This window comes from Pteropus medius, unplaced genomic scaffold (genome assembly GCF_902729225.1).
Source record: "Pteropus medius unplaced genomic scaffold, Ma_sr-lr_union100, whole genome shotgun sequence".
Taxonomy (NCBI): Eukaryota; Metazoa; Chordata; class Mammalia; order Chiroptera; family Pteropodidae; genus Pteropus; species Pteropus medius.
The window spans coordinates 2,075,981-2,102,741 of record NW_024355008.1 but is presented as its reverse complement, the minus strand read 5'-3'; the positions used below and the strand labels follow the sequence as shown (position 1 = coordinate 2,102,741).

The 26,761-nt window shown below is 34.4% G+C and overlaps 1 protein-coding gene across 35 annotated transcripts in view; it reads left to right on the top strand.

The window, feature by feature from the left end:
- Positions 1-26,761, top strand: part of ABI3BP (ABI family member 3 binding protein) — a 232,156-nt gene that overhangs the window by 154,506 nt on the left and 50,889 nt on the right. For 9 of the 35 annotated variants that reach the window (XM_039856992.1, XM_039856985.1, XM_039856983.1 and 6 more), the window contains 13 exons: positions 594-677; positions 2,023-2,079; positions 3,104-3,148; positions 4,496-4,555; positions 6,704-6,778; positions 8,862-8,909; positions 9,600-9,674; positions 11,874-11,948; positions 15,654-15,728; positions 21,722-21,781; positions 22,328-22,375; positions 23,173-23,253; positions 25,365-25,442. In XM_039856992.1, coding sequence (XP_039712926.1) covers positions 594-677; positions 2,023-2,079; positions 3,104-3,148; positions 4,496-4,555; positions 6,704-6,778; positions 8,862-8,909; positions 9,600-9,674; positions 11,874-11,948; positions 15,654-15,728; positions 21,722-21,781; positions 22,328-22,375; positions 23,173-23,253; positions 25,365-25,442 — 861 coding nt within the window. Of the gene's footprint in view, positions 1-593; positions 678-2,022; positions 2,080-3,091; positions 3,149-3,794; positions 3,873-4,489; positions 4,556-6,703; positions 6,779-7,632; positions 7,683-8,318; positions 8,413-8,861; positions 8,910-9,599; positions 9,675-11,873; positions 11,949-15,653; positions 15,729-21,721; positions 21,782-22,327; positions 22,376-23,172; positions 23,254-25,364; positions 25,443-26,761 lie in introns of all 35 variants that reach the window. The other 26 variants (XM_039857006.1, XM_039857005.1, XM_039857004.1 and 23 more) reach the window with 21 other exon arrangements.

The window sequence follows — 26,761 nt, the reverse complement described above, 5'->3', positions numbered from 1 at the left end:
TATGACTTCTTTTTAAAAGAGCCATGCATGAACCCAGCTCAAGTCATCTGTCGTGCATGTAACCATATGAAATCGTTTTGTCATCATGTGTATTTTTTAATCAATGTTTTGTTAAAGCTGGATTAAAAAGGAATTCTCTTGACTCTAATGACTATTATAGTGTCAGGGAGTTTCTCTGTGGATCTAAAGGTCTACTTTTTAAAATACCTATGTGATATTTGTTCTTTGATTGACAGTTTAGTTAATTGCATGGTCTTATTTTAGTAAACTGTGAAAAAGTATGTGGCTATCACCACAACCATATTTTAGCAGCGATTTCTACCAATTTTATTCAGTAGGAAAGCTTCATGTATGATACTTCACATCCTGAATTAACAACTTAATATCTGACTCATTTCTAATGAGCTTTCAATTGTAGAAGAAGACACAGTACTGTAATAAGGGTGAAAGTTTCTAATTAAAAAGCTAAAAAGATACATTTCCTAAAATATAATGAAATTTAATAGGTTTTAGGAAATATAGAGCCATATGTCATACTATCCATAGCTTCTGAACTACAGACTATGTAATAACTAAGGGTATTCTTTCTTCAGCTCCTAAAACATCAAAACGGACCCGTCGTCCACGTCCCAAATCTAAAACCACACCAAGTACAGAGGCACCTCAAACCAAACTGGGTAAATGTGGGTTTCTGGTTAAGGGACTGAGGCCTAGTAGCTTTGGGCAGTCTTGGATCAATGCCCATGATAGGAGTGATAGAAGGCACAAGATGATCTGGGGCTGCTCCCACTGTCGAGTTAGCAAAGGAAATCATGGTTTGGGAGGCCTGTGTGAGAGCTGAATTCCTTGTGTTTATTGCATAAAGATATTTTCTTTCAGTATGTATTTTTTTTTACTTTTTCTTTTTAATTATATTTTTCTCTTAAAGTTACAAGATCTTCAGTAGACTAAGTATTTTTAATTTAAGAAACAAACATTAAGTGCCTTCCATCCTCCTACAGCTACATCAACAGCTGTGAAAATATCACAGAAGTAGGCAGCTTGTTTTTACTTCTCAGTCTGTTGTCTACTCAAAGTCAAAATCTACCCCAATATGAAACATTCAAAGATTGAACTAAGGCAGTGTATCTGTGCAAATCGAGCTCACTTTTGCAGGGGCTATAAACACCTATGAACTTCGAGATAGAGAAGTTTGTGAAGGAGAGAAATAAAGAATTGGACAGGAATAAAATCATGGACATGAACAGAGGCAGAAAGAAGGTAGCCATAGAGGCCAACCAGAGGGCACATGCTTCTGGAACAAGAGAGATCCTGCTTCTAAGTGGTGATGAAAGTGCTGAGTTTGGAAAGATCCATAAAAGCAGTTAATGTTCTTCAATATGTGACTCAGAAGTTTGGATCTGATTCTAGAAGCATCAGTGGTCTCTCCCATCTATGTAGGATAACACGTTTTTGTGATCAGAAAGGTACTCTACTGGGCACCACACACAGAGTGGATGTTCCTTATCCTGATTTGTTGTGTGCCTTTGCCATAAATGAGGTGTCAGCCTATTTCCAAATGTGAGTTTTCAACAAGATGAACATGATTCAATTTGCTTTATTCTTTGCTATGCCTCCTTTCAAACACTGAAGCTATTTATTGTATCCATGCTTATTTAGACATACTATTTTCTTAAAGCTTCCACAGATAAGCCAACAATTGCCAGAACAGTTACATAAGTATATATTTGGTAAAATGTTTAATCAAGTTTCCTAGGGTAGTCTTCTATAATAGTTGGGATTAGGTACTTAGATACCCAGGAGAATATCGTTTTGCCTTTATTGAGATACTTACCAGATTGTGCAGGCTGTGACTGCCTCATAAAGGACGTTTACCTGGCTATAGGGTCACCAAATCTTTAAATAACAGTATTTAATTTCAGAAAAAAATAAAATTGTTGTACATCTATTGAAGCAATATTGTACTGGTAAGATTTAATCTGCTGGCTTTTCATAAGAGTTTATTTCATTACTTTTGATTAGTTCCTACTACAGATCTTGAGCCTGGTACTCCTAGAACAGAAGCTCCAGAAATCATGGGTAATGAGAACGTGTGTCTTTCAAATAGTGCTTTTCCTATTCATTGTTATATCATCGTAGCTACAGGTTCTCCTGCATCTTAAAACCATTTCAACATCCTCTGTTGTCATTTCATTATAATATTTATCTTGAAATTATGCTAAGCTCTATATCAAGTTATCTGTTGAGTTTAAGAGAACTGTGCATAAACTAATTTCAGGACATCAGACTGTCATGTAACTGTTCAACATTGTGTCATGTGATCACATGTATTTGTTTAAACAGCATTGACTATTTTAAGCTTCATTTCAAACATGAATTTGCATCCATCCCTTATTCACATTGCTTATGTCTCATTAATTGCAGAAATACCACGTTTCTTTGCTCATATTACTTTTTATTGCATTTTATTGTATTAGGATCTGTGTAATTATTTTGGTGGAACTATTCTTTCAATGAATGATGTTTTTAGTTAATTGTCAAAATTCAAAAAGTGCTATGTCTTAAAAGTTTATATGATAATGTAGGTTGACTCCTTTTCTGGCAGGTTTTAAAAATGTTTCTCAACTTTTATTAAATCAAAGACCACTTCGAAATTTTGATGAGCATAGTCCATTTGATCCTTATGCTTTCAAACATACGGACTTATTACTGTATTGCGATTATCTAAATAGACAAAAATAGTAGACATTTATCTACAGAAGAGCAAGTAGACTGCTAAATGCTTTTTCCAGTAGAGTTAGAAAAGTATGTTACATAAATGTGTAAAAAATTTGTCCAGCAGAGTCTTCCATATTAGCGAGAGTCACATAATCAAACATCAGGAGAATTTGTTGACCACAGTGAAATTTAGCAGAGCTCAATGCTATATATACCACATGAGATGAATGGGAACTCAGCCACTGTTTGGTCAAATTTGCAAAGAACAAGTGTCTCTTTTCTCTCAGTTCGGAAGCTTAAACATTGACTTCTGATATTAGTCTTCAAGTGAATTTTTAAAATCTCTTTGGCTTATTTTATTGTTTTTGGCCAATTCTTCCTACAGTCCTTGAACCTGTCACTCTTACAACCGAAGCTCCAGAAACATTAGGTAATGATATTTCTTGTTTTTCATCGACTTTTTTCTGCTCATTGTCAACGCATTCCATCATCATCATAATCACATTGTCATCAGCTTCAAAGGACTGTTATCTTTTGCTGTCCGTTAACTTTTTCTTCTTTTTAAGAGTCCTAAAAACTCTTAAAAGAAGTTATCTGTTGTTTTTAAAAGCTATGCATAGATCTCTATCTGTATACCATGTAACCTTATTTTAATTTTTTGTCATGTACTTTTGTCTAAATAGTGCTCACATTTAAAGCTAAGTTTCAAACATGGTTGGTAATGTCTGTATCATCTCTAGACCAACTAAACATAAACACAAACAATTGTTATGGTACCGTGGATCCCTTGGCATATTTAAATTTCTTGGTGTGAACCTAAGACCACACGACCTACAGTATGGCTATAGTCCTTACGTTTTTTTCAAAGTTAGAAATATACAAGACTCTTCACTCCTTGACTTAATTTTATGTGTGAGTTTTATCTCAAGAATCCTCAAAATCGTAACAAAATAGGAGAAAATATTTTGATCTTAAAAAGAAAATACCTTAAGTTTCAAGGAAATATATTTTAGAAAATCTAGAGCCTTATTTCCCAAATCACTTTCACTAGAGTCATCCAAAGGTTCTTCCTTCAGCTCCTAAAACTTCACAACGATCCCATCATCCACATCTCAGACCTAAAACCACATCAAGTCCTGAAGCACCTCAGACCATAATTTGAGGGTTGAGCCCTTGTAGCTTGACCCAGTGGGGTCCCAAAGCAATGTCCCTGATGGGAAGTTAACAGTCTGTATGTTCTCTGAGAGTCAAGATGTGAGGTATGGTTATCAGCTGCTTCTTGGATGATGTTCTTGGTCTCTCTATAAAGATGTGTTTACAGCAAAATTAACATAATCATTCACTGTTATCTATTGCTGTATCTGAATTTAAACATGTGATTTATTTATTATAGTCATGGTTACATAAACATAGTTTTTTTTCAACTTCCAAGAAATGCAATATATTATTTTCATATATATTTTCATATATATTATGTAAACAGATTTTCCAAAGCAAGCTTCTGTATTAGTTAAAATCAGAAAATGAGATACCTAGGAAAACCTTATGTTGACCATAGTAAGATACATAACAGAATTTAAAGGTTGAGACCCCCTTCTGCAGTGAATTGTTCATTGTTACAGTTTGACCAAATCGTCAAAAAAAAAAAAAAAGTGTTTGCTTCCTGTCTATTCAAAATTTTAAAACATTGTTTGTCATTTGAAACTAATGTTTTGATAGAAAAATTAAGACGTACTTTGTGAAACTTTCTCATTTTCATGTTGTTGCATTTGATTAGTTTCTACTACAGGCTTTGAACGTGTTAGTCATAGTTCTGAGGCTCCAGGAACAACATTAGGTAATGATTTTTATGACCTCATTAAATGCTTTCTTGCTCATTAAAACCCAATCCCTCACTGTCATGGCCAGAATTGTTCTTGCTTCCTTAGACTGCCATCGTCATTCCATTTCATACTTATAAGTAGTTCGGGATTCTTAATGCAAGTGTTGCCTATCATTTTTAAGAGATGTTCCTGGATCCTGTTGAGGGAATCTATCTGGCATGAAGCCCCCTTTAATATCTCATTATATGACTCAGTAAAGAATCTGAAGTCCAAATTGCTCTCCTTTTATTTGGTATTTAGAGCTATAAAACAATTGCACTATACCATGAACTTTCTCTAAACAGTTTTACTCTGTAAGATCTGTGTGATGTTCTCAATATTCTCTTCTAGTTTTAAGGAATGAGGATTCCACATTAAATTATCAGGGAAAAAAAAGGTACTTCCTGGAAGCGCCAATCCTAGTAAATACAAGTTGTAGGGTTCCCAACCTTGATTAGTCCTTATTCTCCACCACAGTTGAGCAGTGGTTCTTAATCTTCACCAAGTAGAAATTTCTCTGAATATCTAATTATTCATATTAATATTTATTTCTTTAATAAATTTTGTATATTATTTTGGTCTCTAAAAGACCCCCAGTGATGATAAGGAACAACTTAGCATAGTAAAGTTTTTCAAATTTCGGAAATAAATTCAAGAAAATTCAATATGTTTTAGAAAACATAGGTCCATGTACAGTGCTGTTGATGGTTTCTAGACCTATAAACACTATAGCAACTCAAGATTTTCTTTCTTTGGTTTCAAAAACATGTGAGGAAAAAACACATCCTCCTCCCAAACTTTAATTTTCCTGAAAGTTCTCTGTGAAACCAAGAAAATCTATGTTTTCTAGTTTACATAGTTCTTCCAGCCCATTGTAGTTGGGCCCTAGGAGCAACAATGATGTGGCTTTCTAACTTGTACTTCTCACCTCTACACCCTCTAGGGAAAGGGCATAAATAGTGGTTAGCATTTCTAAAACTGTAGAGTTGACTGGAAGGATCATGGTTGAGAGAGATCTATGTGTAGTCAAGTTCATGTGACCTCATAAGGATTGTCTCTGACAAAAGGTGTATCTTATTCAGTTTTCTTATTCCATTTCATTCACCTCTTTTTAAAAAACGCTGCTTCTTTGGTTTATGTCAACAATGGTGACCTCTGTGTTTCCAGTGCTATTATTAGCACTTGAGCAGGATTGGGTGGAATACTGAACAGAGGTAGCAATCAAAAGTAAGGGCATGCTTTACTTTTTAAACAGGCAAAAATATAATTGTGGAAAAAAACCCATTCGTGAGTTTTCCTTACCTTCAAGACAATTTTCTTAGATACAGAAGCAGCCTGTTTATCTGAGTGGTAAAGATATAGAGAAAGAATATTTAAAGGAGTCAAGGATCTATGTGAGCTGTTAGAAAATAGCTGGGCTTTGAAATAACTTTAGGATTTGCTTTAGTAGATAGAAGGGTAAGAACAGCAAAAATAAAACAAAGTCTTGACCCCTATTGAGGGTACCCAAGAGGGTAGTCAAATTGGAACATAGAACAAAACATTCCTAGATTTCTGAACATTTTGTTAATGATACTATCATCAAATCAGCTGTAGGAAGCTCTTAAAAGCCCTTGTGCGAGTTCAGATTCTTAGAAGGATGCTCAAGATCAGGGGGTCAGCAAAAAATTTTTATGTGAAGAGTTAGATAGTGAATATTTTAGACTTCGCAGGCCATTTGGTCTCTGTTACAACGACTCAATTTTACAGTTGTAGCCTGAAGTCAACCAAAGCCAATATGTAAATGATGTGTAAATATGCCTTAAATTATCTTAGTTTGGGGATGTGGTTGTGCTCCAATAAAACTTTCTTTGAATTTCATACCATTTTCACGTCATAAAATATTACTCATAAGTTGTTTTTCTATCACTTAAAAATGTAAAAACAATTCTTAGCTCACAGGACAAGCAGAGGGCTAGATTTTAGAGGGACATAGCTTATCAATTTCTGCCTTAATGCAAACTGCATGGCTCTCCATAATCCTGCTCTTTTGAGAGTCTATATATTTCAATTCATTGCTACCTTTGTCTAAAACCTATTAAATAAATTATATGTAATTGACAACTTAGACCCTCTTCTTTCAGCTCCCACTGAACTGCAAATCCTTGCTTTGAAACCAGTGACATCACCAAGCCTAGAAATGACACAAAGTCAACCCGGTAAATAGATTGTTTTATCTGTCTGGGTACACTGTGAACTTTAAAGAACAAACTCCAAGTCTTGTTATTCCAAAAATAAAAAATGCGAAAGAATACACATTTAATAACTCTCTACATATTGTACCATGCTCTTTCCATGATTGCATATTGGTGTTAAAGTAGTAGTACATTATGTTTATATTAATTGTATTACTCAACAGTATAGAAAAACTTCATTTTACTGTGTTTGGTGTATATCATTTTAGATAATCATGTATTTGATTAAGCACTTAGAAGAACTGATTTTATTCTTTATCCTTATTTTTCACTAACAGTTACAAATTTGTGGTACTCTTTAGTAGTAAGTTCGATTTGTGTTCTACTACATGAAAAGAATGACCATCAAGGAAGGAGAAAGTTCTCGCTTCAGTAAAGATAACAAAACTCCACTTTACTCAATGTGAACCTGAACATATTGCCCTTCAGAATTGAAAACAAAAATTTTTAATCATTCTTAGCAATGCTGTTGCTACACCCTGACATTTATTTTGAGACACTGGATCTTATTTTTTTCTAGCATAGGGTTGTAATTTCTTTTCATCTCCTTTATGCATCTTTTAATTAGCTACATGGCATTTTGGTGCTCATGTTGACAGTTTAAGGTATGATTGTTATTAGTAACCCACAGCACATAAAATTATGAGTTCTATTCAGTTATTAGAGCTTCCATTAGTATTAATAAAACTATATTATCATATTGGCTAGCATGGAGTAGTTACAGGTACAAGGTACTTTTCTAAATATTTAGTATTCATTCATTCAATGCTCACAACAACTCATCTTTCATCAGTTGTATCATTTTGTGTGTTTTGCTATTTCTGAAGTCCTGGAATCTGTTACATTTATCAATGAGTCATCAAAGGAAGCTATAGATAAAAAAAGTTTCCTAATGGGAAGTCAGTGCTTTTCCACTTAATTGAAGAAGTCACCTTTAACTGTCCTCATGCTTTGTGACATTTCATAGATCCTGACATCTAGTCTGTGCTCATTCAATGAATCTTGAGAGTCAAATATCGTACACAGAACCCTGTGCTAGTGTCTGCCATATTGCTATGCAGGATTCACAATTTCCTTATTTAGTTTCCTCTCACTCTGAATTCAAATTTTAGTATTTCAACATTCTGATGACTCTTTCAATATGAATATGCACATTCTATTTTTCATTTTAATATCATTTTTAATATTCATCCCTATGCTTTCCAAGAACTCACTCTATATCTTTTTTTCACTAGAATCTTTTGAAAAATGTGAGGAAATAAAATGATCTGCTTTGCTCAAGGTAGAAATCGCTGTAGACCCTACCAGTTAGAGAGTTTTTCCACAAAGCACATTGCCTTTATTTCCTGCCTTCATTTCTGCCATTTTAAATTGTAGTCATCGTCATAATCCACCTAAATGTTATTTATTCTCATGAATGTATCTACTTAAGATGACTAATCTTTGTTTTCAAATTAAACAGGGTTCCATTACAGAGTGCCATAGGCTGCCCTCCACTAACCAGACATTCCCTGTTTCCTCCTTAGCATTAGCTGAAACAGATTATGTTTACCCCACTGCCAAAGCACCACTCAAGCCAGAGGAGCCAAAGACTGAAGGCAGTAAAGGTTTTCATGCTTTGATTCATTTATTCAACAAATTTTTAATTAGTGTCTCATATCCGTGGCACATGAACGTTCAAGGTCTGGCGCTTGCTCTACAATTGAATAGATATGAAGAGCTATCGCTTCCAAAATTCTTGGATTCTTAAAATGATAATTGACTTTCTGAATATAGAAATAAATTTCAGTTTCTCTACAGTGTATAAATATTGAGGCATAACATTTAACAGCCAGTTAATGACAATTAAAACAAATATTAGTTGGAAGATTAATATTATAGACTAGGATTTCCCTCTTTGGTTCTCTTTTTTTCTTGTCTAAATCCAGTTGTCTTATGGTAAAAAATATGATGTAAATTCTTAAGAGAATGAGAATTAAAGAAATATTTGACTGTAGCTTAATATCTTACTATTTTTAAAAAGTTGTTCTCCTTTGTTTTGATACAGTTGTGGAATCTATTACAAATGTGTCTGAACCACCTGAGACCACACTAGGTAATGACACACCTCAGCAGCTTTTGTCCTCATTGCCACCATCATCTGAGAACCTCAGGTTCTCTCTCATTGTGAATTCATGTTGCAACATCATTCTTTGTCATGGCAGTTAATTTTCTTTCTAGGTGCTTCTATTCATAACCATTGTCCATGAAGTCACTTCTACCATTCAGTTTTATATCTAGACCTGGTCTCTTTCTCTTCTTAAGTCAGCAAAACTATTGAATCTGAAGCATCTTTTTCTTAACATTGCATATTCTGCCAGCTTGATGTTTTGTTGAATATTTCAGATAATATTTTTGTATAATGTTCCATTCATACTTTCTGCCCTAGCAACATATTTTCCATTAACATTCATTCCATCCATTCATTTACATGTTTGATTTTTCTCCATTATTTAAGTGAAATTCAATGCTTCTTGAATACTTTAATGCCTTTTCATTACTTTGTTTTTCTTTTTATAATTACTATTGAATATATATTTATGGAATTGTTGAAGGGGTAATAGTGTGGACTGAGAATTTAAAAAGTAAGGATATTGCTTACTTTGAAATTATTTTGTAACCTAGAATCTCTAAACATTTTTTAAACTAAGTGCATTACAAAGGAGACATGCAATTTTGCTGCAGAGTTGCAATTTTCTTTATTGTTTTAAAAATCTACTTGGTAACCCAAGGTATTCTCCTTCAGTTACCATAGAAGCATCACCTCTGCCTTCTCAAACTGTAATCCCACCCAGCCCAGATGAGCCTCAGATCAAACGGGGTAAATACATTATTTTGTATTTCAAGAGCACTGTTTATAGAATGTGCGATTGGAAAGACAGTATGGATACTGCTTGACATTAGAAGTTCCAATTTAATCATCATGCTCACAGTCTTTGATACCCCATTTCTTCTTTTATCCATTATCTGTAGCCAGTCACATGGAATTGTTGTGAATATTCTTTGGAATGGCTGAAAAACACCTCTCAGCTACTGTGCAAGTGCTTAACATAGAAAATAGTAGTGTTTCTGGGAACAAACATTTATATTCCATTTAAAATAAATATACTAACTTCAAATACTTTATCATCTCAACTAGTTTTATATTCCATTTAAAATAAATATACTAACTTCAAATACTTTATCATCTCAACTAGTTTTTCTTTGGTCATGTACAAAGTATTTTAAGATATCTGACATTTATTTAAGATTAACAGAAACAGATTTCACTGTGCAGTCCACATAAAAAGATATAACTGGCCAGTCACCTTGTCATTGTTCATGTCCTTTACTTCTTTCCGGTCCTTCCTGCAGTGGTTTGGCCATTTCACGGCATACAAATAACAGAAATTGAAATCAAACTAGTTTCTTTGGCAAGTCATAAAGGTTTACTTGGTGGTGGAGTTTGAAGTGAAGGAAAACAAACCCACACGGATAACTAAATGAACTTCTTACAAGGAAAAATTGTCTCAATATCTATAGGCTCTCTTGGAATAGGAATTTATCGTAAATAAGTCCACATTTGTGTTTTGATTGCTATTGAACTTTTGTATATGACTCTATTTCCAAAGGAGATATGGATATTAATTTTACTATCTTCTGAAATATCCTATTAAATGTTACCTATTAAACTCTACAGTTTAATTTTTACCAAAATTCCACATTGGCTATATTAACTGAATCTGTGTCAGTTATCTCTAACTTTTCAAAGCTTATTCTTTTTAATAATAGGTATAATATTGTTGATGTATTTAATTATGAATACTATTAGTAATTCTTATCTCTTTCTGAATCACTTTATGGACTTGCCTCATGATGTGCAGACAGTTTTTCTATACCCTAGGGAAAGCAAATAGCTTATCAGTAGGAACCTCAGCAGGCAAGGAAGTCGAGAGTCAGGAAGTCACTAGACTGAAAGAAATGCTAGAATCAGAATTTTAAAAGTGGAGGACTCTTAAAAATCCTGTAACTTTTGATGGAGAACCTGAGACTTTAGACCCTTGGATTAGCAAAGAGAGATCTAAATCTCTAGGTTCCAGGCTCCTAAACCAGTGTAACCTCCAACATATCTTAGTTTTCATCTTTCCACAGGTGAGAAGATCCTGCTGAAACCATTGTATGCCTTATATATTTTGATTTAGTATCAGGAGGAAGTCACTGCAGACTCTTTAGAAACTTCTAGGATCTAACAACTCTTATTTTCAGCAATCCTGAAACTTTGTGACCTGGACAACATTCTGTTTCTTTTAATTATATTTCTTATCCCAAACACTAGTGAAACCAAATGAGGTGTTTCCACAAGCTGCAAACTTGCATTTGATAATTCCTTTTCTCCAGCAGGATATACCTTTTATTTTCTTGGTGAAGAAACAATTGGTTTTCGCACTGAATGTCCTAAACTTCTTTGGGAATCACCCAGCTAAGGAATAACTTTGTTCAGTAATGCATGCTTTCAATTTATGTTCAATTTCTCCTCAAAATAATCGATAAAAATTATGTTTTGTTTAATAAGATTGATTTTTTTCCATTAGTACTTGCTCTTAAAACCCATTCATTTTCTATGTGTATTTGGAATATAACACGCTAACTTCTTTTAGGATAAATTGTATTTATTCGCACTTAAAAATATACTGAGATAATCTGATAAAAACGGTGTGAACTTATAAGGTTGAATTTTTGTTATTATGAAATTTATTTTTAACCTATTTAAAAGATATTTGAAGTAAATATTTCTGGTATTCCAACAGTTTCATTCACCAGCTGAATATCTTGGATATCACTTAATATTGCCTATTGTTTTGTTTTCTGTTATAAGAAAATTATCTTCCGATACTTTGTAGCTTGTTGAGAGCTTAATTGCACTAATTGCTGTGTATTTAGGTCTTCAGTCACTCAACAGACATCTCTGAGAGACTAGAGGCTTTGTTACTGTAATTCTTGGGGAACCTAAAGGCGCCAAACCTTATGTCCTTTCTTTTAGCTCCCAAGCAGACACCGCGCACTCCTCCCAAACCAAAAACATCTCCACGTCCAAGAGTCCCACAAACACAGCCAGGTAAATACATATTTTATATTCTGGCTTGAAGAGTTTGATGTTAGTGGAGTTTTGCTGCTGAATTATAGCAAGGTAAGTTTTTAATCCTTGTGAAACAAGTCTTCCTTTGAAACATAATAAATACTTGCTTTTACTTTTAGACTTTATCAAAAAGTGTATTATTGAAATAGCTTATTCCAGAAAGCTTCCCTATTATTACATTATTTTGGAGTGGCCCACCTACTTTCCTTGCTTCTCCCAGCTTGAGAATTCCTATCCTTTCTGTAGGTCTTGAATGTGCCTCCTCTTGCCAATCTCCTATTTTATTATTTTTACCTTTCAGTAGATTTTATTTAACATTAATGTCATGAAGATATATATACACACATATAGCATGTGTTATAAAATAATTATTACAATGTTACTTTGATTGTTCTGCTGTGAAATTTTGATAAGGAGCCAAGCAAGAGCCATTATCAACTATTTTTTATTCTGTTCAAGAAGCTCTTATTGAATAATTAACTCTAACCCTAACTTCTTAACCAAACTCTTATCTAATTATTCCAGCTGCCTCGGCAGATCCCCATTTTGGATTACCATAAACTTGACATGCCTCAAAGAGAGCTTATTGTCTTTCCTCTTTTCAATTTCTCATTTACACCATGGCAGGTCCTCAGCATTTCACAACTGATTTTTACTTCTCTCCCTCATCCAGTCTCTGTGTGGTACAGTCTAGCATTTGTACCTGCTCGAAGCATCTACCTAGTCATGTCTAGTCTGTTGTCGTTACTCAGCTGATCTCCTGTTTCTTTTCTCTCTTAATTTCAATTCTATTGCCCCTTGAGTCTTAAGTGATTGCTTAACTAATTCATTTAATCAGTTAGTCATTCAACAAAGATTAATTGCATGCTGACCATGTACCAGGCAATGTGCTAAACACTAGGGATGTGAAACAAAATTGAATCCTTCTGTGGACAAGGAAGTTATAGTCTAAGGCAATCACCTAAACTTAAATTTATCATTTATATATTTCTTACTTCCAAAAAAGTATATGAGGTGCACCTACTAATTTATTACCAAAGGAAGATTCACTATCACTAATGGTCTGGGGAATGGAAAATATTAGCAGCAACAAAATTCTGTTTGATCCAGAGAGGCGTTCTCAATTCCCACCAGAAATCCTTTAACCAGATCTCTGTATCTGTACTGAAAGAAAACACTAGATTTGGGCATGGTCTATAATATCTGATTCTGAGAGAAATTTTGCCTATTTTTTCTTTAAAAGGAAATTCCTTAAAAGACAGTTCTATGTTCTGCATCTAACTAATGGTTTGATGTGCTTTAAAATGTGTTTTAAATACTAAAACTTTGCTATGAAAATGAGTATGATATATAAGTATATGAAGGTACCAAGGCAACAATTCCTTGATAGGAGAATTCTAAAATAATAACAATAAATACATGTGAAACATTACTATATAAGAGATACTGGGAAAATAATTAATGATTAGTGAATAAGTAATGATTAATGAATAGAGTTGGGAAAGAAAAAAAAGCAAATATATTGAATCCATGAATAGGAAACTAAACTCTTAACTTAAAAGAATTCAACAGATAAAATCACGTAAGGATGCTCTCAAATTTTTATTTTAATATAAAGCTTAGAACAAAAGTAGCAGAGAATGGAGAAATGGAAATAAATAAGAAAGTAAGAAAACTTGATGAATGTTGGAAAATAAGAGAAAAGATGAAAAGAAGTGCTGGGAATAAAGACATTGAGTATATAGATTTCTGGTTAGTGGAATTTTAAATAGTAAAAGCAATATGAAGTAACAAGGAAGACATAATTTTCTTTTAGAGCTGTACTCTACTTACAAAAAGACAATAGTAAATCAGTAGCTTATTCTAAATTCTCATTATTGTACTATATTCAAAGTTTCAAATTTGTTTAATTTAGACCTGTAGCCAACCTTCCTCCACAAGATAGGCAGCTTCAGAATGGATAGATGCATATGTTCAATGCATTCCACTTTGACTCTGAAACCCTGGACTGGCTGCCTAACTAACAAGAGAGCCTCCTGATTCTGTCCCAGCTTCAGCAATCCCCAGCCCACTAGCATCTCCCTTGAAAAGTAGCTGAAACCCAAATACTTCTGGCTTTGTCAGTGCTACTTAATGCAAGGGAATGATTTGGGAAATTAATCATGAAAAACAAAATACATTCTAATCATTCCTCTTAAAAAAGTGAGTAAAATGAACTTCAAAAGTTTATTTGGGTGGGAGAATATTCTGTTCATACGTACAATACCAAATGCAAATTATTATTGTTGGGCTATAAGGGTATCATCTAATAGTGTGTGCAGCTTAAAGTGTAACACAGAGTGCTCATCTACTTTTTTCAGAATGAAATTCTGTAAATGGGCATGCCACCTTCTTATTTATATTTAAATTGTATTTATAAATTAGATGGCAAGATTTAAATCTGTATTTGGAATTTGAGGGCAAAGTGAGATAAAGATTTGGATCAAATCATCAAGGATATTTTGTTATTAAATAAAAGTTTGATTTTTGAATTTCTGTGTTCATAGGTAATATTTAACAATCCCATTATTTATTTTATACCTAGAAATCTTATCATTATCCAAACTACAGGTGCTCCTCGTTTTTGTAGCAGCAAACACTGTGAAAATTAGAATATACTCAGATCCGTCAGTGTCAACTGTGTAATGATGTTCTAGGAATGGAAAAAAAAAATTATAGTAGTATAGTTTTCACATCATTTTGACATTTCACATTTAATTATCACAGCCACCTTTGAGTTCAGACAGACTTATTATTTCAACCCTACAAAATGAGAAACAAATTAAAATGTGACCTGCACAATTGAGATATAGACAGCACAAGTGCTTGGACCTAGGGGTAATGTCTGGGCCTCAGTATCCAGTTCAAGTCTTGTCTCTCATAATTAATAACTATGTAAGCTGAGGCAGATAGTCACCAACCCAAGCCTTTAAAGCGAAGCTGATAATTCCTTCCTCCCAGCATTATGGTGAGAATCAAAGGGTATAATCTTTATGAAAGCATTTTTGAAATTATGAAATGAGCCATAAATAAAATAGATTTTTTTCCCCTAGTATCTATTACATTAGCACCTGTTACTTTAAATGAACAGTTGTGGAAAGAATTTTAGTTTGTGAACATGTTCATTTAAAGGTTTATTTGGGGCCTAAGAATTGCAGGGGGAGTAGAATGCAAGCCCACCCACTCCATTCCATTCCATGCTCACTTCCCTTTCTGCCATTGCCTGATCTGAATTTAAGTTTCTCATCCATGCTTCATGGGCTTCTACTCTGACTTCACTGAACTCATTTTCAAAGAAAGACCTGGCATGTGTATGTGTTGGGAGGTAGGGGGTGGTATTAAGGAGAAGTCAAGCAAACATCCAGAAAAAAAGTGCATTTTTGCATTGCTTGCTAATCTCTTCTGAAATGAATGTTTCAAAAAATTTTCCATCCTACCTCTACACTTAGTCAAATTTTGCAGTTTCTCAGATTTCACTTTTCTAAAAGTATCTGGAATTCTAACTAATCTATTCTTAGAGCTTAAGGTTTATTTTTCTAACTCTCATTTCAATACTTTTTTCTAATCAGTGGTCAGGCCTACGCCTCATCATAGCTTGATGAATGGGAAATGCTGAAACCAAATGATCTGAGTTCTCTCTTTCAGTGCCTAAGGTGTCTCAGCGTGTCACCTCAAAGCCAAAAATGTCACCAAGGCCAGAAATGCCATTTACTCCACCTGGTAATGCTTTATTTCATATTTGAGCCAAATTCATTGTTTCACTCTGGTACAATAAAACATGAGAGCTGATGGATGCAAAGTCAATATTTCACGTATGTTCAGATACCATGTTGGGATCGTTTCAAAGTTCTCATAAAAGTTATCTAATTGCTCACATAGTAAGGTATTGATAGAATCAAAAGGCAGAGACTTATGCCAAGAATAGAAAATTTCTTTAGAACTAAATTTTCTTTTATTTTCTGACATAAAAAAATAACCTACCAATGCTACTATATGATGCTCAAATATTCTGCCGAAGTAAGATAAAGAATTCAGAATTTTCCCACAAAAATGATAAAATGATGTTTTTAATAACAGAGGAAATGATGTTTAACCATTTTGGGGGGGTTTAGAAGGTTTACAAATTTTACACTATCCAGCATTGAGGTTTTTTTCTTGTCAAATTCTATTTTACCAGTTAAATGGAGCAATAGCTTGGGTTAAGAAATATGCTTCACAAAAAAATCATTTCTTTAGCTACAAATCTATATCTCAGCTATCATCTGAGAAGGCCTTCTGTCCATTTATAGGGGGAATAATCTCATGTTTGTAGGAGTAGACAGGGTGGGGACTTCAAAGACCCAGACATTTTCTGGGTCTCGGCCACCAATGTTCTAAGTCTTCAAGTGACCTTAGGAAGCTACTGTCAGCTAAAGAGTTCTATAATAAACCAAACCAAGTTCACCTTTCACTAGAGAATCTGGGAAATACCATGTTTTTCTTTTTCTTTTTTTTTTTAAAAAAGTCCAATTATTATAAATTCCTAGTGCTCCTAAAAGCGTGTAGAACATTCCCAAAACCAAAAATATTTCTATAGCTTGAAATGATGGCATTTTGGAAGCAAGTCTGAATTCACTTGCTAAAGTATTTTCCAGATTGTGAAAGGGAGGGTGTTGTTGCTGCTATGGGATAATTAGATTGTTGCAGGTGGTGGTAGGCTAGGAAGAGGCTCTTTTGCCCTGAAGTCTAGAATTGAAATTTATGTCACTAAACCGACAGCCAATATTATAAATTCCAATAAGAAAAAAGCTGATCTTCCCACTTGGAAAATATTGATTTCTTATTTTCAACTGCACACACACCAAAAAAGTAACAAATTGAGTCATTACAGATAACAGTAGATTTGAGCGATTTTATTCACTTTTCCTTTTCATTAGAGAAAGGAATATTGTTGGTCTTAATGTGACTTAATCTTATTGAATGATTTCATCTAATAGTTAAACTTTCTTCTTCTTTTTAAATGTCTAATAATTGCCTTAATTCCATCAACACCTTGTTTTTCACAGAAGTTCTAACTGGTAAGTTTGAGCAATGGAACAAAAGCACAAATGCTCCCCCTGGAGTCTCCACTGGATTTATTCTATTGACTCTCCAGTTCCAGATGTTCAGTTAGAATTCTGTCTCTAACTCCGTTGTTGGTCCCACCATCATACATACTCATCAGGGGTTCCTTGTTGCTCTAGGGGTGTGATGCGATATCTACAGGAATTATCATAAGGCAATTATTACTACATTTCACCTTTCTCACAAGTGTTCAAACAGACTGGATTCTGTTGTATTCAAACAGTTTCTGGTTTGCACCAAGGCTCAGGTTTCCATCCTGATGAATCCAAGGCCTTGTTTACTGGTTCCTGTGGGTTATACCCCAAAAAGCAGAAGGTAAATTACATGTATATTCAATATGAACAGATATCCTAGAGAAATAGATGCTCTTTAAAATTCTGAAAACATAAAATATAGTGCTAAAATCAGGACAGAGTTATGTTTTATCATAATATTTATCTCAAAATTTATCCTGAGAGGTATCAGAAGTAGCAAGCTTGAATTTTTAGACCTGGGTCAAGTAAATCAATCTAAGATTCACTGTATAGTTCTTCCATTTTATAGATTCTTAGCCATAACACAGGTCTTATCCATTAGGCCTTTAGAAACTCTCTTCCAGCCACTTAGTTGAATTATCTACAACATTTAATGAAGAATCTAGGCAAACTGAGTTCACATGACATGTCCAGAATCAAAACAGAAATAATTTTTCTTTGGATCTGCCTTGGAGGAATGGTTTTAAATTCAGAGCAAAGGACTCACCCTGATGCTTGGTTCAACAGAGCTGTGCCTTCTTTGTAAATTTGTTTCTACACTAAGGGCTATTCTGGCTTCGTGGTTACCCTTCTGGCCCACAGGTATTTGGATAGAATTCAGTCACTGAGAGGGAACCAGGAAGAAAATCTAGATTTCTGAAAACTATCCAATCCTCACATATACTCTCTTTGGTAAATTCTAATTTATAGTCACACTACAGCATTTTTACAGTTAGGAAATAAAGGAATAATGCTGACATGCCTTTGGAAATGGAAATGCTAGAACCCAGACAGTGACTGAATGATGTTATGGAGAGAAGGATGACACTGTTGCTTCTAGCTTGGGCAAATGATGGATGGTAATGCCACTAAGGCAGGGAACACAGGCTCGTGTTTGTACATGCTAGGTTTGGAGGGCCAGTTGGACTTTTAAGTAGGAATATCTAACTGGTGGTTGAAGAGTATGTCTGCATTTCTAAATAGAAGTCAAGATTTGGGATGTAGATTTGGGAATCACCTGTCTACATATAGATGGTTCTTAAATCTTGTGAGCAGATGACATTATCCAGGAGGAAGTCTAGACTTCCTCCTGGATAATGTCATCTGGATAAGAAGTCAGTGGTCAAAGCACACAGTTATATTTAAGGAGTAAAAAGAGGAAGAGGAGCTAGCAGAAGCTTCTGTCAAAAAAAGACAGGAGACTATCAAGAATGAGGTGAAGCAGGGAAGAGTAGTCAGCAATGGCAATGAGGTGGAGAGGAGTCAGAAGAGCTGCTGGAGTTGAGAGTGTACATCCACAAGCCTGTATCTGAAAACCCCTAGGCTGATACTTCAAAAATCAGCAATTTTCAGATTTTAAAGTGAAATAGCACATATACCTCTGGTTACAAACATATTAATAAGTCCGCAGTGAAAAATATGAATAGTTATATTACACAGAATGCATAAAAACTAAATAGCTTTAGGTCATTTCTAGTCCAGTTTTGCTGTCAAGTGATTTTAAAAGAAACACTTTCAGTTTCAGAGCATTTTGGACTTTGGAACTATGGATATGACATTATGGATCCATGGTTGCAGATCAGTGAAGTGGAAGCCAGACCACAGAGGAAGAGAAGAGACAATTGAGAGAACAGGAAGTGGAGGCAGATATAGTTCTTTGATTTAAAGAATGAGAGCAAAAGAAGGGACAGTTTAAAGGGGAAGCCATGTTAAGGAAATGATTATTATTTTTAGGATGTTGGAGCACTTGAGCTGTTTAATAGACATAGAGAAAGCAACTTCTGGATAATAAGGACTAATGGAGATAGGGACTAATGGAGAAAAATGTAAGAAAATAAAAATAATGAAAAATAGACGGTCTTAGAGGAGATGGAAGGAAGGGTGGTCCGAGAGCACATGAGAAGCTCAGAAAGTGGCCTCCAAAAGGGCAAAAGACCTGCTTTCTCTCAGACTGGACCTAAGGGTACAAGGTCAGAATAAAAGATTAGAGTCTCTGGAGGTGAAAGGATGTGTAGCCTATGTGCATCACTTTGCTAAGAGAATCAATCTCTTGGTAGCCCAATGTAACCTTATTGCAGACTTCATATTTTACCATCTCTATCAGAAAATAACACACTGATTCTCTCATCTACTCTGGCAAAACATTTGTGCACATTCATTTACATTTGTCCATATTGGATGTTTCCACACACAATTGTCTTGTATCAGCTGAATTTTTCTTTGATGTGGTGCCTTTTATTCAAAAAGATAGCTAATTTGATGAGTTAATATAAGTGGTAAGTTGGTTCATATAACTGAGTCTAAAATATAATAATAGTAAATATTCTTATAAGGAAATCAAAAATGCCTTCCCAGAAAACTGCCATTATTTACATTAAGTTCCCCCAGCATGGAAGATTTGGTTTTTAGGAATCATGCTCTTATTTAATACACAGAGACATGCCACATAGGGAAAAGAAAAAAGCTTGCATTTCTTGGAGCTGCAGTTGACCAAGTAAGAGAATGATTCATAACCCTTCCCTGTGAATGTTTCTATTTCTTTTCTTTCCACTGATTTTAGCTGCTTTAAAAGGTCTGCTATGGCAGTTTATTAAATCATCACTTCATGGTTAAAAAGTGCCAATTGCAGCAGCAGGAATCCACATTACCCCAGCTAAATTCCTCAGTCAACTAAAGCAGGCAGCAAGTAATGTATTTACAGCATGGTGGATTTATTGGTAGCACATTTCTTCTGTTTCTCCTTTCCTTAATCCCAGCTCCTCTTTGTATAGTCTAGCACTGTAACCAATTAAGGTATTTGTAAACTATAGGCCACTTTCTCTGGTCATGACCTTCTCAAAGCCTAATCAAAGTGTCTTCTCCTTCACCCTCCAAACACTTAGTTTGATTTACAACTGGAAATTTCTCATATTTTACCTTTTGAATCCCCCAAAATACTACATAGCAAAGGTGAAATGTTCACTACTGTGATGAGTTTTCTCTAACTTTGTCAACCACTGTTCTTTTTGAAGTTACCTTTTTCCTTCAAAAAAAATTCAGATTTTCAAGTTCCCCTGGATGTTACCTTTTAGCTCACAGAAGTTCTAATTGAGTCAAGTCTCTTTTCAATGTATCAAATTCCACAACTACGATTTCACTGGTGCTTGATGGCCTAGACTAAAAACACACATGATATGCAAGTTAAATGAGATCCCCTAAAAGCAGTAAAAAGAGAATGTCTGTGTTATTTAATCTATTCCTACACTAATGTTAAAGTGGTGTTTAACCATATCATGGTACAGAAGTTTTCTTCATCTTTCTCTGAAGCAGAGTTCTGGCCTGAATCCTAGTGTTTTTCCCCCCAGCATCATGTAAGATGTGAGAAAATAACACTGCCCATTGAATGGACTCTGAAATTTATAAAATCTTCAGTGTTGTAGGAAAACTTTCAGTAAGAGAGTAGGGCTGAGAAGGATCTTCTTGTGGGGAGACAGTCAAAGGAGTACATTATCTTGCTCTTGGAAGGAGATTTTACCATAGAAATCTAGCGTTAACAATAGGCAAATCACCCTGGTATTTTCCCCAATGAGAAATTAAGTATCAAATTCCCTGCCTACTGCTTTATTTTGTCAAAAAAGACTGGACACAGACATTAAAAATATACTGGATATCAGGGACTGAATATTAGTAGGTTTATCATTTTGCTGACATTTTTGTCCTTTGTTTTCATATTTTCATATGTCAGGAGGCCCTGACACCCAATATGCTAGAAGCCATAACACTAAGAATGACAAAGATGGCAACATTGACCTGGCATTCACTATGTAACAAGCATTCTCATCAACTTTACATGTGGTAGCTTCTAATGAGCTGCTGATTCCTTTTGCTCTCTTTTCCTCATAATAACTGTTAGTGTCTTTTCAAATAAAACTTCATTCTACTCAGATATTCCAGAATTTTGCCTTTCTTACTGTTTCCCTCAACTTGTAGGCCATGTATGCACTTGAAGATAACATATTTATTACTATCAGTAGAATTTTAGCATGACTGTCAAATGGCACCTGACCACTCGAGGCAAAAACTTTCTGTTTTGAAGACAATTTGAAGGAGACCTACCTAGCTTGTGTTAAATTAATTTGTTATTCCCTCCCCTTTTTTTTTGTTTTCCTCAAAGAAGGCTTCAAAATGAACTGTGACCAACTCTGTTTTATAGCCACTAGAACCTTCCCTACACAGTGACATTTTTCCTTTTTGAAAAGAACAGTCGTCTCAGCTTTGCTCATTAGCCACTGTGAAAGTACCTTTGCTTCATTCATGCTTTTCAGGATTTTATATCTATGGGTCATTTCACTCCAGATGTGTCATAGTACACAGTGTTTTCTAATCTTTTTCTTTCAGTTCCAAGAGATGTGCTCCTTCCCCATAAACCAGACTCCGAAGTCTCTCAGAGCGAACCTGGTAAATGAATTAAATAATTTTCCCAGTTAGGGAGTATATTTTTCAAAAAAAATCTTGAGGTAAATATATATTTTTAATGATTGTGATGTGAAAGTTTGGAGAAAATTATGGGTATACAATCTGAAATTTTTTCCCCGGTTAACATGAGGAAAGAGTGTATGTATAATTAGCTGATTTTTCCTAGAAGTGTGTTTATTGCATAGGAGATCATGCTAAAATTATAAGAAATAATTATTAACTGAGCCAACCATTTTCACTTTCTTTCAAAGTATAAATATAACTACATTCCAGCTATAGATGTACTATAAGTAAAACATGTAGAGGCCTACTCAAAAATTTCCTCAAAGTGACAGTGAATGCGAACTTTAAGGTTTTAGCTAAATGAAGTTTCCTGGGTGGCATCTACTGTATAGAATTTCTTCATATGTATTATGGTTCTTAGAGAATGTTTAAATGTTCAAATGGATGCATGTAGAAGCACAAACTATTTTTACTTCTCCAGGTAGTAATTCTCATATATGTTTCTTTGGTTTGCTTTTGGCCTAGTTCTGCAGCCTGTTACCTTTAGAATTGACCTACCACAGACAACAATAGGTAATGGCTTTTCCATACTGACCAACTCTAATTGTTTTCTTTGCTACTATCAGGATTGCAGGTCTTTCTCAAATGATCATATTGAAGCATCATCTCTCCTCAAATCATTTTATCATTTCATTCTCACTATTACTCTTTCCAAAATAGAAAAGTAATGGTTTCACTGTTGTAAAAGCTTTGCTCTGAAGACCAACTTAAGACAGCTCCCTACCATGTCCATCACTTACCTCATTTAGTTAATATTTCTAGTTAATATTTCTGCTGGTTTACTGGTTAAACCATCTAGTTAATATTTCTGCTGGTTTACTGGTTCTCAGCTGTAGTGCTACAACACACTAGCAAGTTGTGAAAAGTGCTGGAAAGTAATTATTAATATTGGTCAATATATTGAAATATGCCAAATGTTTGTTTTTAAAAAGAAATGAGCAGACTTCAGATGATTGCTACCACGATGATATTCTCATTCATTTTGTTATCCTATGTGCTCTCTTGGTGGGAGAGTTACAGCTGACCGACCCAGGGCCATATCTAAAACATTCCCCACCTTAACCAGATATAGTTATGGAGTGTGTTTAACATTGAATGTCATTTATTATCTATTCTGGTGGGGAAAAAAAACAAAACAGTTGAGAACCATTATTCTAACATTCCAGTCATTTTCCTAAAGATTCTGTGCACACTTTCTTCTCCATGACCCAATGTTTTCCTTTTTCTATTTCAAATGAAGGAGTATCATTCTGGCCTGGTTCTGACTTTTGAAACCAGAGATTGACAACCTTGGTACCTGTCTTTTGCAGCTCCTTTAGAGACCCGAGGCAGCCCTTTGATTCCTATGATTTCACCAAGTCCTGTTCAAGAGGAACTACAAACCACTCTGGGTAAATTTTGTTTTGATGTGTCAGTCCAGTGAGGACTTCCCTTCCTGGGGCTGCCCTTAAAGTAGCCATATGTACATTGTGTTCATGGGCAGTTTCCAAATAATAGGGGGTCTCTTTTTACCATTATACAGAATCTCCATTTCCCTCAATTCTTTTACATTAATCGAGGGAAATATATTGGTGCTTTTTAATATAAAATAAGAATGTTTTAAAACATCTTGACAAAATTTCAAGTTTCTAAAAAGAAGAATGTACCCCAAAGTGTGTCAACGCTATATTTTGTGTTGCTTTTTCTGTATTGAAACTGCATTTGAGAAGAAAAATTTCACCTAGTATTCCAGATTATTTTATGGATACTAAGCACAATGCTAAATAATGGGAGTTTCCCAATAAAATTCTTTTAAAGATGAGTCCTTACCCTGCAGAGCTCACCATCTAATATGAAGACAGGATTTAGTGATAGTGGTGCTTTCTCAGTGCCAGTCAGTGCACTTCCTGTATTTTTTAATTTGAGCCACTTAACAACTTTGCGAGGTAGTTTCTATTACTTGTCCCATTTTATAGATTAGAAAATTGAGGCATAGAGTGATTTAAAATTTTGGCCAAGTTGCACAGCTAATGTTAGAGCCGAATTGGACTCCACATACTCAGTCACCAGAGCTTCTGGGATTCATCCCAGTTTTGTAATTTACAATGAGTGTGATAGAGAAATGAGCAACATGCTGAACAAACAACCTACCTCAGGTATCAGAGAAGGCTTCACAGAGGAGGTGACATTTATACTGGGTCTTCAATTTGAGAGTTGAAGTTAAAGATGCAAAAGATCTCTTTAGGTTAAAGACAGATGGGAAAGAGGCATAGAGCAGAGAATGATGGCCAGACTAATCTGATGAGCAGGTAGGAAGCCTGGAGAAACAAGGATGGACAAGTCAGGACAGTTGTTTGGGATAAGCTGGCCATGCTTTCGAGGAGTTCAGCACCAATGTGTTCTTTGTGTGGGAAACCCCAGTTTGCCTGACTTGTGGCTGAAAATGAACTGGAATACAAAAGTTCCCAGCTAGTGATTTTGGCTTCTCTGCCCTGTCCATGCTACATTGCACATGGTTATGTTTAAATTGGTATCCCTATTTTCCTCCCTTCATTCCTTTTCAAATAAACTCATCCTTTGTGTGTATCTGCTGAAATGTAGGTACTGACCACATGTTTAAATGAATTCTTTTCTGAAGGAAAAAATTTTAAACTGAGCAAATATACCCTGATTACCAAATATTCATCTGTTGGCCCACAAAGTCAACATCACCCATGAGGGCAAAGTCAAAAGTACTTTCAAGAACCACTGCCAGCGGATATGCTGATTATCTAACCTCCACTCCCTATTTTTTTAAAAATGAATCTTGGTTTATTGAAGCAAGAACCATCACCTGCCATTTATCTCAAGTGTCTCTCTTGTGAGCCAAATTCAGATTATATATACAGCAGAGTAAAAAAAAAAAAAAAAAGACGACAATATATTATTTGCACCAAGTATTTCTTTGGATCTGATATGTGGCAAAGTTAACGTAATTTTCTATATCTGCCTCATCTTTAATGATTCTAGGATAATTTTGAGAGCAGATCTATTGCCACACTTCTTTTTTTGGTCAGGAGAAATGTATCAGTATGTCAGTAAACATAAACTTTGTTTTTCACATGAGGAAAGTAGAAGAATATTTATTCATATATAGTGTAAATACACATCATTTCCTCTGCTCTATTTCTTTTCCAGCTAACCTAAATAACTTGTGGAATTTATGGAATAGGGAGGAGACATGAAGGCAGTTAGGTGGCACATCCAAGTGCAGCTAACTCCAGGATCTTGAAACAATGATCCTGAGCTAAAAACTTTTGGAAATCATTATAACAATCATTAAAATAACTGTGCAAGAAGACAAAAAAATATAATAAATGAGAGTTATTAAAATGTACCATGAACTTTGAATTAGTATGATTACTGGGCAAACTTATAAATGCAATTTATCCTTTCATTATCACGTGGGGCAGAAAAGTGGAGTTTTTGATATGTTCATAATGATAATTATTAAAGCAAGCCAACTTACTGTGTTTTTCCCCAGCAGAAACAGACCAATTCACCCAAGAACCCTTCACAACTGAGATTCCGCGAACAACTGAATTGGCAAAGACAACTCAGGGTAATACTATTTCTCTACCTCTGGATAGTATCTTCTTCTTCATTTTTAATTAGGAAAGATATTTTCTTTTCAGAATGTAATTTCTCATCACAGTGAATCACTTGATTTTTTTCATTTCAGAAGTACAGGACATCTGCCAAATATTAATATCCATATGACTATCAGTTGAATGTAGGAAGACAAGTTTTTTAGTTAGAGCTTTGCTTTTAAATGTATGGTCGACCATTTTATGCAGATAACTAGCAATAAAAGCTCCCTTTTTTATTCCTTAACTGACTTTTATTATGGCCTGAAGAAGGAAACTAGTAACAAGAAAAATCATTTTTTAAAGATGACTTGATATTTAAACATCCAGGGAAGTTCTCTCTGGAATTTACTTCTTTTATTTTTTCCTTCCTACTTTTTGGGATGTTAACTCACCTATACAAACTCATCTCATCTTTGTGCTCTGAGAAGGGTATTTTTATATTTTACTTGGGTTAAAATCAGTTGAGGATTTCCACTATTTTTGTGTTTTTTCTAAATGACGCATTTTGCCCATCTCCACCTCTTTCATATAGGAGAAAGCCTAAAAACAAAAGCAAACTTTTTTTAAGGAATTGGGAGACAAATTTACTTTACTCATTGTCAGTTATAAGTTAGGAGGAAATTTTAGTGGAAGAAATTTGAAATAATAAGAGGAAATGATAACAATAAAAGAAATCTAATTTTATGGTATACGGTTTATAAATAGAACTGTATTTATTTTTAGTTCTTGTAAATTTATTTATTTGATTTAGTTTTTATTATGTTTTAGATGTTATTTATTACTTTTCTATATATTAACTTTTTATTTATAAAGTCGCACAGAAGCCTAATATAATGACAGCCCTCCCACATCCTCATTACCAGCTTTAACTTTATTAACAACAGATGTTCAATTATGTTACATCCATATCCCACCCTCGTTTTTGTGTATTTATATTTTTATGTTTTTGCAAACCTCTTTAATGTCTGGCTTAATACAAGATAGCCAGATTCTAATAATCAAGCACATTAATGTTATTGCAGCAAAAATATATAATTATTTACAATAAACAGGATAGATAAAGACTATTCAGCTCAGGTTGTGCTGCCAGATGAGAAAAAAAGATCAGCTTTTTAGAGCTTTATACATTTCAGAATTAAAGATAAAAGACCATAGAGCAATTCTTTGTTTTTTGCATTTTCTTTAATGAGAATATCAGTATCGTGCCACAATTACTAGTGTATTCAGTGATGTGGAATTTATATTAAATTTCTTCTAGAACATGGTTTTATTAAAAGTTTCACAGTTGACT